The sequence below is a fragment of the Opisthorchis viverrini genome (assembly GCF_000715545.1).
Source record: "Opisthorchis viverrini unplaced genomic scaffold opera_v5_25, whole genome shotgun sequence".
Lineage (NCBI taxonomy): Eukaryota > Metazoa > Platyhelminthes > Trematoda > Opisthorchiida > Opisthorchiidae > Opisthorchis > Opisthorchis viverrini.
In genome coordinates this window covers 409499-421380 of record NW_008751681.1, presented here as the reverse complement: position 1 = coordinate 421380, position 11882 = coordinate 409499, and the positions used below count along the sequence as shown (strand labels likewise).

At 41.7% G+C, this 11882-nt stretch overlaps 1 protein-coding gene across 1 annotated transcript; it reads left to right on the top strand.

Annotated features, from left to right (window-relative positions):
* Positions 1 to 3571: 3571 nt before the first annotated feature.
* On the top strand, positions 3572 to 10922 carry T265_02134 (hypothetical protein; the record flags this gene model as incomplete). Its single annotated transcript, XM_009166308.1, has 6 exons — positions 3572 to 4188; positions 4491 to 4626; positions 4666 to 4760; positions 7673 to 7811; positions 9515 to 9634; positions 10506 to 10922. The coding sequence occupies 6 exons, from the start codon at positions 3572 to 3574 to the stop codon at positions 10920 to 10922; spliced, it is 1524 nt and encodes a 507-aa protein (XP_009164572.1).
* Between the last annotated feature and the right edge of the window lie 960 nt (positions 10923 to 11882).

The window sequence follows — 11882 nt, the reverse complement described above, 5'->3', positions numbered from 1 at the left end:
AAAGGTGGACGGTGTAGAAAGCGTTTTGAATTCCTGTTTTGTACAATAGGAGAACACAGGTTCTACGATGAAGGGACGAAAAATACTGATTAACTCGTTGTCAGTACCACAAAATCACCAATTGTATGAAAATCAACCGTGATTTTGTTACACCTGTTATTTTTCATCTGCTTTACTGGTAATCACACTGGAAGAAAAGAAGCCACATACACTTCAGCATACATTACCCCCTTCCCGCTCTTTGCATGTATACAATTTACATGGGACTATTTATACAATCTGTTCCAGGTTTGTTGTGCCTTATGTGACCTGGGTGTTGTCTTTGAAATTCGGTGCATACACTTTGGTGAGCAACCTATACGAAAAAGGATTTCAGCTCTTCTGACTGTGCATCCCTTGGTCGTTTCAGCGGTACATGTATAATTTGGCTCCTTTATCTACTGCAGTAATTCTCACCGAAATATCCGTTGTTTCGGTTTGTAGCTCTGCCATGCTCTTCTTGGTATGCACTACTATAGTAAGGTATATTTCTGAAGTGTTATGATAAATGTTTCAGTGGAAAAGTGGTGGGATCGCAGAACGGAAAATGCTAAATTCATGTAATAGCATGGATGAATTCTTTCTTACTACTTTCAAACGTGAATTGCGTGGAAAGTGCATAAGTTTGCAATACATTGTGTGGAATCCCGCGGGTTTTTTTGTAATACGCTGGTTTCCGGACCAGGTCAAGCCATGCTTATCTTGGAGTGTGGTCTTGGGGGCGCGTAATCAAACACTGTGCCAAAGTTCAAAACCATATCGATGTCTTAACACTGGATTCTTGAATAACTCCACTTCCAACTGAACTGTCGGCAGGTTTGCAGCAGTTTATATACTACGTAGGGAGCTCACTAGATATCTTAGTATTGATCGCTGGTTGCGTTACTGAAGTAGGTATATTTTTTCTCATGTTGTGAGGAATCTTTCGGGCGCAGATTTCACATCACCAGAGGGAGACGGTATATACTGAAAGTATGGAAGCTCTGTAGAGTTGTTTCATCTGTTTACACTAATATTAGCTCACTCTGGTTTGGACACTCCTCATTCTCTGGCCAATTTTTCTGGTGATTTCGTACTAAAAAGAGAGGAACTGGAGTCGAATTGAGGTTTTATTAGAGCTGGTCATTAATACATATCCTCGATCGTTCCGGGATACGAACTTCAGATAATTAACTCACAGGTGTGGGTGCCACGGATGACCCAGATACCGCACGCTTGATGCATCAAAATCACCACTTTTCACCTTTGTTGTCTTGAAATTCGAGGGACCCGCGTCCTCCACGAAATGTGCCATCTGTCTGGATTCTACAGTTAGACACCGATGGAGCAACAGTCCATCAGTGAAGTTTTCCTGGGGAAAACACCGGTTGCCCAAGACTTTTCAGATGATGATTAGGATGATTTGGTCACAAGACAGCTAGATGTGACAGTAAGCCGTTGACTGCCATGAAAAAAACTTGGACAGGACGACAGTAAGGGGTCCGGAGCTTCCTTCGGGCATAATAATCTACAGAAGAACCAGCATCCCAGAGGCCCTGGAGCTTAAATTACGGATCACAATGAAGACTTCAAGAACGGAAAACGTAGTTTCACACCGATATTAAGACTCGTTCTCCTACTAAGGTGAAATCAAGAGAAATGTGTTGTTCTTCAACTACTTTCTTAACGAAATATGGGCGGAAATTCGTGAACGCCACACCGGGGGAAAACATCACGCCCCACAATTAAGATTAGGCCTGCAAACGAGGAAAATGTTTTGGCTCCCGATCATAACACTCCGGGAATTACGCTCAGAATCATAGTGTATTTATTCAGTCACCTTTGTTTGAAATCCTATTTATGTTTAAGGGACTGGAAATGGGCTTAAATCATGTGCAAAGAACGCGTGCCTCATTTATCTTGAGAATAGAGAGGCAGGCATACCGGGACAGGTGTCCCATAATAAACGCAACATTTGATTAAGTAAACGTAGTCAGTTAAAGAAGGGATAACGAAATTTTTTATCATTAGTATCCACATGACGGAAGTTTTGTGTACAAGTGTCAACGTTTTTTGTTTACGATAAATGTCAGTACGCGCACTGAGATTGTAAAAATCTATTATTCCCTTTGTGAAACCGCCACCGCTGCACTTCGTGCTTACACAACCAAACATGGTCTCATCAAAGTTTCTTTCACTGTATCGACCATTACATGCTTGATTGCGAATTTGGGTCCACTTTATCTGTATTAGATTTCCCTGGCAAAGGGAGAAAGTCTCTGAGTGACGAAAGAGTACTCACTGTACAGAATGCCGTCGAGCAATTTCAGTCCCAGAGCACCATGACATCTTCGTCAATAACTCAGGTGTCTCAGTTGACCAGCATTCCCCGCGCCAGCGTGCCTCGTATTGTGAGATGCCAAGCCTTGGGTATATCACGAAAGTGAACCGAGGAATTTGGTGAAGTTAAGAGCAAGAATTGAAGAGGAGAGGCCACGAGTGATGCTTGAAGAAGTTAAACATGCTGTCTCACATGTCATACCATTTCCAACTTGTTATAAAAGAAAAAGGCGGCTTTTTTCAAAATTTTTGTAAAGCTGGTTTGTTTACAAAAAATTTTCATAATGCAGGTACGGGCAAATAAAAATAAATATGTTTAAATTGGTGTTAAAGTTTTAGTGGTATTATTTTTTGCGTCTTTTATGAGACACCCTGTATATTCAATTGCTGTGTTTAATTCAAATTCGTCATTCTCTAAGCAACTAATTAACTCTGGTTTCGGTAATGCTTATAAAACTTCCGTTTCAATTTTGAAATACTGTTTGCTGCATACTGTACACTGCCCATATTACACACGTCCAAATTCCGCAGTTGATCAGACCGTGAGAAATTTTGTCATGCCTTAAAATTTGTTTGCCGATAAAATAAATCTGTTCCTACCAGTTGTGGAGTAAGTGATTGCGATGCTGTCTTGCTCTAACTATCCCATGGGATTAATCCTCCTAGTTCTTCATTTAGTATGTGAAATATCTATTTTCATAAAGGAAGCTACTCACAAGGTTGCTGAAAACTCTTTGACAGTCCACAACCAAATGGATTTGTAATCGAGGTGACATCATCAGTGCGTTATTGTGGAGCGTAGTAGTGCGTAGCGGTGGGTTGGTGGTTGTGCCACAACCACCATCATCAGGACGAAACTGGTCGTGGACTGTCGAAGAGTTTTCAGCAACCTTGTTTGTAGTTTCCTTTATGAAAATATACTTCGATATCTCGAATATCGTGCGAACTGAATCATGAGACGGCCTGTGTGCAGCCCATCCAGTTGTAGAATAGCATAAGTGGAAGTTTCAATTGAGCATCCAGGGAAAACCGAATTGATTTGCAAATGAGTGTATTTATCAATAACCTATCTATTATTTCCAATGTCTATCGCTATCGATGGTGCCAGGTAGCACAGACAAATCCGATTGGTCGAACCGTGTTGGCACCCTTTGGTTGGTTTGAAAAGCTGGACTTTTCTCTGGTGAGAGCAATCGTAAGATAGTTGGGCCTGATGAGGTTCGGCATTATCAATGTAGTTTTGTCTGTTTTGGCGTTATGTGCATTCTGGATCTATCACGGTACAAACCATTGGGATGAAAAAACAGTGACACATCACACGTACGGTTTCGTCTACCACGCTCAGGAAACAGACGGGGAATTTCGACTACATTCTAACGATCTGACAAAATGGATAGCTGAAATGAACGACGAGAGACTCAAGAACAGTTCAGTTCGGCTAAGTCTACTGACAATTTTTGCAGCTTTGTGTAACCTTACTAAGTATGATTCACCTAACCCCGCCCTCGAACTATGTTGTGGTCATACTCAAAGATACCTGAACAAACTCGACCTGATTTGGTGTCTACAGAATATGGGTCACATCGGGACCGTTCCTACAGTTCGAGAAGTCTGGAATAGCACGAGATCGCTTCCTGTTTATCCGCCCACGTACAATAATTCGATGGTATACAGGAAAGATGTCCAGCTATCTGACGGCGTGACTGGTTGTCAGGTGGATCTTCTGAGACGAGAGAACATGTATCAACTTTTTCTCAAATGGATCCAAATGGCCGAAAAACACAAAATAGTTTGGTGGCTAACTTACGGGTCATTGTTAGGGTCAGTACGGTAAGTAACTGAAACTTTTATGTCTACTACTCACAAATGGAATTAAGTCTATTTTGGCAGACCAAATATTTAAACACCAAGGGATGAAGACACTCTTCTTCACCTGAAGGCAGTCGTGCGGTAGAACGAATTCTTTTGTTGACGTGGCTACATCTTCCCATTTTTTATCGAAGACTTGGTTCTACCGCTAGGACTAAAATGGTCTGCTAAGATATATTTCTTTATTGTTATCCTAGCTTTAAGTAAGTGAAAATTTAACAGCGACGCTCGTTCACTCATAAGACACTGATGGTGTTGAACAGTTGCAGTCAAAATGTCCATCTCGGAAAACAACCCAGTGACCATAAAGGAAACTACTCACAGGTTGCTGAAAACTCTTCGACGACCCACGACCGGTTTCGCCCTTCTTGGGGCTCACCAGGAAGGCGCAGTTTCCAAGTTATCGTCAATTTTATGTTCCACTTGAACCCAAATTAGACTGTTTTCGAGAAATACACTCATCTGTGCCTACCCTATGAGTCCCAAGAAGGGAGAAACCTGTCGTGGGCTGTCGAAGAGTTTTCAGCAACCTTGTGAGTAGTTTCATTTATGAAAATATACTGCGATAACTCGAGTATCGTGCCAACTGAAACATGAGGCGGCCTGTGTGCAGCACATTCAGTTGTAGAATACCATAAATGTGAGATTCAGTTGAGTCTCTCGTGAGAACCAAATTGATTTTCAGGGAGTGTATTTCTCGAACCCGGTGACCACTTTATACGTTTTTTACGCTGGATCTTATAATCGTCGCAATGACCTTGCCCTCAAATCCTTCCAGATAAATCATGATGAATTGCCGTTAAAGCCTATCCGAGAAATTGGTCGCGCACCTCTTTTTACAGCCAGTGTGATTTATCATCAAAGTATCCCCGTCACATAGTGCATCTTGTTCATTTTATCAGTAGGAGAAATTTCGTCAAACCAGGAAGTGTAGCTAGTAGTGAATAATCAGAAAAAGAACCTATAGGTAGAGAACGAACTCATTTTTGTAAAACACCTGTGTTTTAACACCGTTCGTCAATCCTGGCCTCAAAATCGGCCTACATTGTTCTTCAGCTGCAAAACTTCACTCAAATTGGGAGAGATCGGCTTGTTAAGTGTTGGTTTACAGTTCACTTTGTTTTGTATAAGCCTTCAGAAGGCAGCACAGCGGAGTTGAAACTAGCGCACATATACCGATTGTAAAATGAAATTAGGCGATTCTATTAAGATTAGGAAAGTCGGAATCGCTCGTAAACTTAGGAAGCAAGTGTAACATTGGAGGATGTTGTGCGCAGCATTCAATCTTTTTGCACGTTTTCGCCAATCAGTTCTAGAATATGAAACTCCTAAAAACAAAGTTAATTTAAAGCTGTCAAACCCCAGTGGATTTATTCTCAAATCTGTTGGTCCTGAACACATTTGCAAATTCTTGAGAACTAGCTATATATGTTCCCAGTATTGCGGAAGTTTTCTCTAAGTTTTGATCTTCATCGTGGTTATGAAATATCACACATGCACCGGTTCCATTCGTTTATAGCTGAATCTAACTGCAACAAAACGAAGGAAAGGGAACAGGTTGTATTGTATGGCATTCATTCACATTCCAAGTAAATAGCGAATAAAATGCAACCACGGATCGCACATAGACGCTATGTCACCGTTATTTTCGGTTGAGTCACGTCACCAGTATTCGACGGGAGAAGCGAATTTTCACCACGTCACTGTACAGCGATTATTAAATCAGCTTGAGGACCACAATCGACGGGTTCACTTTTAAGGAACCTGATCCTCGTCACTTTCTGTCTTAGTTTGAACAACCCAGTGAATTTCGTAGGCGGTTCTATGTTGAATTTTGACCCGCTCCGACAAGTAAAGAATGATTCATGTACCTTTTCGAATTTCATTCTGTTTTCGTTAGTTATGAATCCCAGCCGCCCGGTCGTCAACTCGTCCCACGAGTTCAGCTTTTCCATACTGAATCATTGGACGGTTTACGGTATTCGATACAAAGATAATGGCTATTAACCTTAATTCGCATCACATATTGGGTGCTTTGGCCAAAATGCCACATATCGTCGTGATGACTATGTGAAACGAAAACCGGTTCATACAACGCTTTCTTTAGGGTTAAAAGTCCGAGGCTAAAGCTGTGTAGCTTGTACACATTCCACTCGAATCGTAGCATTTAGCAAACTTTACGACATTTTTCCAGCATAACTGTCTGGTATATGTAATGCGCACTCTACTATACCGAAAATAGTCAGCATCGCAAGTAACACATCAATTATTTACTCATCTGCTTGATTTAAAAAACTGACCAAAGTGTCTGCTGATGTACTTCACTCTGACGGCTTGTGACGACGCGAAACTTGTAATTCCAGACGGTCTACGTCCATATCGCAAGCTTATGTAAATATGCAGGTTTGTAAAGTACTGAATGAACAGAGCTTCATTAGATAACAAAACTAAGTGTTTGCGTTAACAGAACAAAGCCAAACTCGCCGTTAGGCCTTTGTTCATTCCGACACTTCTTAGGACATTCATCATTTAATCAGTGAGACTGAAGTTTCTCACCGAAATATTCCCTTAAATTCAGACATCCCGACCGTTACCTGGATTCGCGAAATTCGAACCAAAAAGAATATTGCTCGACTCACTTGTGTCTTTAGCCGTGTTCGTTTGCTATACGTAAAAGGCTTTCTGGGCTTTCACACATTATGAAATAGGACAAGTTTATCAGTCATCCGCCTTTGGGCGAATATACACTCTCTGTAGGTTCAAAATACCATGTTAGATTCGAAGAGTTTTCAGCAACCTTGTGAGTAGTTGCCTTTAAGTTAGATTCCAGTTTTTCAGGGTTGAACTTCTACAATGGCACAAAATTTAGTCGTGACAGCAACTTTAAAAATGCTACGATTAAAAAGGGTTACTTTCACCATTCCCGACTGATTTGGTCTCGCTGCTATTTTACACTGATTCGCTCTCACAATTTTTCGCTCCCGTAACTGCTGTTTTCGCAGTTTAAGGGTCATGAATCACAGTGAGTTCTTTAAGTGAACCAGGACCCACAAATACGGCTAAAAAACGACAAAATGGTGTCGTCTCATAGCAGTGTCCATATTTTTAGAAAATGAATGTCCTACATCATGCGGCTCATGAAGATATCTATCTGACCATATTACAGACATCAACGTTACAGAGTGCGCTGTTCCATTCAGGTACTTCTGTACAAGTACTTCCAAACAATTTACCCCGGTAAACATATCGATCCAGTGGGCCTTGCCAGAAGGTCGCCAACATAATGAAGCAGAGTTAGGTAACTTTATGGGAAGTCCGCGCAATGTTTATTCACTCATTCTCACGTCCACTGTAGACAACAGTCAGTTCTCGGTCATTTAGAAAACCCAAATCTGAATTATTGAGGTACGTTTATTTTCTTCGATTTTGTGCCTTCTGGTTTCAGACACAAGGACTTCATTCCCTATGATCATGATACGGATGTCGCTGTGCTCGGGTCTTACGAGACGATCGTTCGAGAGCTGTCTGTCACATGGAAAGATGCTACTTATGAACAGGTATTTTCTGTGGATACGTCTGGCGAAGTTGGTTATCTCACAAAAATTTCGTGAAGGTCATTTATCCCGATAAATTCTGACGTAGGAAGTTCTGTTTTAACACGTTTATTTTGTGATCAAAATCTTTTCAGAAAAATGCCCACTATCACCCGACAATCCCTCCAAAGACAGCTGACTACCGGACAAGAAACGCACTTTCTAAGGCTTTTAGGGCTATGTAGTCCCCAAAAAGCGTCTTTGTAGATGGGGCGCTCTTTTGATCTAGTTTTTTCATATAAGATCGCTCACTGTTCATCTGTTTAGATCTGATACATAGCGAAAACCCATCTTATAGTTCACTTAAATTGAATTCTAGTTGGAATCCACTTCGTCAAGTACGGGCTTCGTTGGAAATCAATGAGATAGAGGAACCTTTAAAATCATCTCAGTAAGTAAACTAACAAAAGCGAGCTTGTCAAGTGATCCGCGTAACCTGTGTGGAGTTTGAAGTCCAACTTGAAATTATTTTCAATGTCCCCTGTTTTGCGAAACTCTAGGTCCGGCACGTCAGTTTACAAACGATAAGCTTGTATTTTCTTCTTATGGCTCAGCTGGAAACTATCCTGCAGAACTCATATTATTGTTCTGAGTTTCATACTATTTGGGATACTGCCAAGCGCCCCTCCAGTGTGAAATTCCTCAAGGACCGAGCTTGGGAAAGGTCACTTTTAGATTGCACATACCAAAGGCTCCTAGTTCTATGTGGTGCTGGGAATGAGTGCTGCTATGGTGTGGACCTTCATCTGGGTTCCGTTCCTCAAGATCAAAAGACAACACAAAAGTAGAAAGAATCGCCAGGTGGGGAGTAGTAGGTTTCACACTATGGGCAATCGCCTCACGGGGCGGTTTGGGGATACAACAGTGCTGTCCCCAACTGTTGACCTTAAGTCCAGAATAGTTTAACTACAAGTTAAACTTCTAAAGAGCCCCATTCTGCTGCAAGCGCATCTGTTGCGGGCTGTCATGTGGGCCAGATACTAATGTCGTAGGTTACGGGGAAAGGACACAGAAAAAAACCTGCGCTTTCCTACTGTTTCGCGGGTCCAAAATTCGTTCTATTCTCGTTCTACTTGAACGAGAGATTCAGCTGGATTCCAGGTGAGTCTAGAGCAAAACTAAATTTGTTTGCAAATGAATGTAGTTCGCTATCTCTGTTTTCTTTCAACAACAACGCTGGTATGCAGAAAACGGGAACTCAACTCATAGCGAAAATCCTGGTGAATACACACCGGATAAATCAACTGAAACTGAATGCGACAAATACACTATTCATTTGCAAATCAATTTAGTTTTCACGAGAGACTCCAGTGAATCTCTCGTTCATGGTGCTCTTCAGCTGAATGTGCTGCACACAGGCCGCCTCATGTTTTAGTTAGTATGAAACTAACTGACTGCCCTTTATCAAGGAACAAATATGACTGAAATCAAACGATATCAATGAGGTTATCAAAGAATGGTCATCACAGTGTCAGGTCGGTGTGATAGTCTTGTGTGTCGTTTCGCTTAAGGGTACTGGTGTGTTGCACCGTTTACATGTTTCGCACCTGAAATTGCGATGAAGTTGTGTCACATGTGGACCATCGCGCTTGATGAGTTGGTCGAACCAAGCTGTAATGTACTACTCATAAGTTTGTTAAAAACTCCTCGACAGCCCACGATCGGTTTCTCCCTTCTTGTGGCTCATCAGGTAGGCGCAGTCCCCAAGTTTCCGTCAACCTTATGTTCTACTTGAAACCAAATTGCGCGAAATTAGCGAAATGCACTCATTTGCAAACAAGTTTGGTTTCGCGAGAGACTCACCTGGAACCCGGGTGAGAGAGAGAGAGAGAGAGCGAGATTCAGCTGAGTTTCAGGTGAGTCTCTCGCAAAACCAAATTTGTTTGGAAATGAGTGTATTTCGCCAAGTCACAGACAGTTCACCACCATCAAACCCGTTAATGCCAGAAATCATGTGAATAGCCACTGATTCAGCAAGGCACCCTGATGCATTCGCGTTAGGAATGTGTTCCGGTATGTGTAAGTTTTCGAAACTGAGCCGATTGTGGTCCGCAAACTCATGCAGTACAAGAGGTGATTTACTGTCCAGTTTGGTCACTTCGCTCATTTTTCTCAAGATGGCCTGAGAGTGTCCTCTACTCTTCGTTTTCCGCCCTCTTTTTTCCTGCTGGTTAACCCAACACAACCATGTTAGGTACGATCAGCCTTGCATGGATGTTTATGTGGGGCGTCTAATTGTTAGAGGTTCCCACGGGTTTATTCAATAGAACATAAATGAAAACTTGTTTTGACCCAGCAGAGGCCATTTTCTGAGTGACATTATGATTTATCGCATTTTGAACTCACAAGTGCTTCTTGCAACATTCTCAAGACCAAATCTTTTTTAAGCAAGCGTTTAGGAATGACTCCATTCTGCTCTAATTTGATAGACGGTAACTGACTAGTTGTGTCATGAATTGTGGCGTGCGCTTTGACGCCGCAGGCTAGACTCCGTTAAGATTGATCTTGTAAGACCTAGATCGTCACAGTTAAATAGAAACAGAGGAATTTTGTTTTGCACTTGGACTAACTATCATTTAAACAGAAGGATCTTTTTCTCTGTTGACAACAAGCCGATACAGGGTAAAAGTACCAATAAACCACCACTTTACTAACCATAACGCCCTGCTTTTCCATGTATTTCAGCCATTTCTTATTTCCCGACACTGCCGTATTGGTCACGGGATGTCTTTGAACTGTCGTGGATTACCGGGTCATTTCCACGAGGATCCATGTGTGTTTTGCGCCCCAATCGCTCGCATCATCTCCGGTCCCCACATGTACTTTGATGTATTCTTGGTTCACGCAAAAGTGGTTGTCGATGAAAGCAACGCAAACGAAACCCACGTCGGACTGCTGGATGAATCTGTAGACTCTGAGCGGAAGAAACGCCTATCTTATTCATTGAATGATGTTTTCCCATTGTCCATCTGTACTTATATGGGTCTCAACGTACCTTGTCCCAGAAATCCCGACAGTGTCTTAGCACATGTCTACGGCAAAGACTATATGAAACCTCAAAAACTTTGCGATCAAAGATCTGGTATTTGGCACTCTGTTTAGTTTATTTTCAAGTCCCGAATTGCACCGGAGCGACGGGAACACATTATCCAAACACGAACTGCTATTTCCATTTTTTCGTCCAGTAGATTTGCGGTAATTGAAGCTCACGCATAACGCTGATTCTTCTTCTTCTGATTCTAGCAATATTGTATCGATGATTTACGGAAGCCCAAAGAAGTTCAGCAGCTAATGTGAGTAGTCATATATTTGTGGCGTTCGAACTAGTGGATATCAGCCTCATTCTGTTTACAGTCATTCTGGTACTCAAAGCCCGTTATCCATTCAGTCATAGTGTTAAACAGAAATCACTCCTCGTTGATGGACTTTTTTCAGATAAATCGTTTCTGAGAAAGAAAGCTCCTCACTCCTCGTTGATGGACTTTTTTCAGATAAATCGTTTCTGAGAAAGAAAGCTCCTGATTACATTTAAGGTTGAAAAGTTTTTTTTACACTGACTTCAACCTTGGGATATTTCTGTGGGCTTAAAAACGCTCCAAATACTACTGAGAATGATGACCTTGTTGGTTGTCTATGTTCCATTCAGTGTTAGTACCAGTTCTGTGGTCTGGGGAAATGGATGAATGTGGATGTATTTTCATCACGCGTGGTCAGGTAATTTTCGCCATTGAATTTATCTGTTAATGGGCTAATGAATATTTTTATAGCTGAACACAAGGGTGTGTTTTCTTACAAAAAACCCTTGTTCGCAAGATTTTGATGGCATGATATCGAGTAAGGAGGGCACTGAATCGTCTTGAGAGTATGTTCGCAAATTTCATGACAGAAATGTGAACGATGCCCCGAGACGCTAGGAATAGAATTTGATAAGGATATCAGAATGGCAGATGAAGTCGTTCTGATGGCCATTATGACTGCTGTTCAAAGTATTAGGCACAACGATTGGGCGTTTTTTTTTACCAAAGAAGGTCACTCCATTCCTATCCTTGATGGTTTCACCCA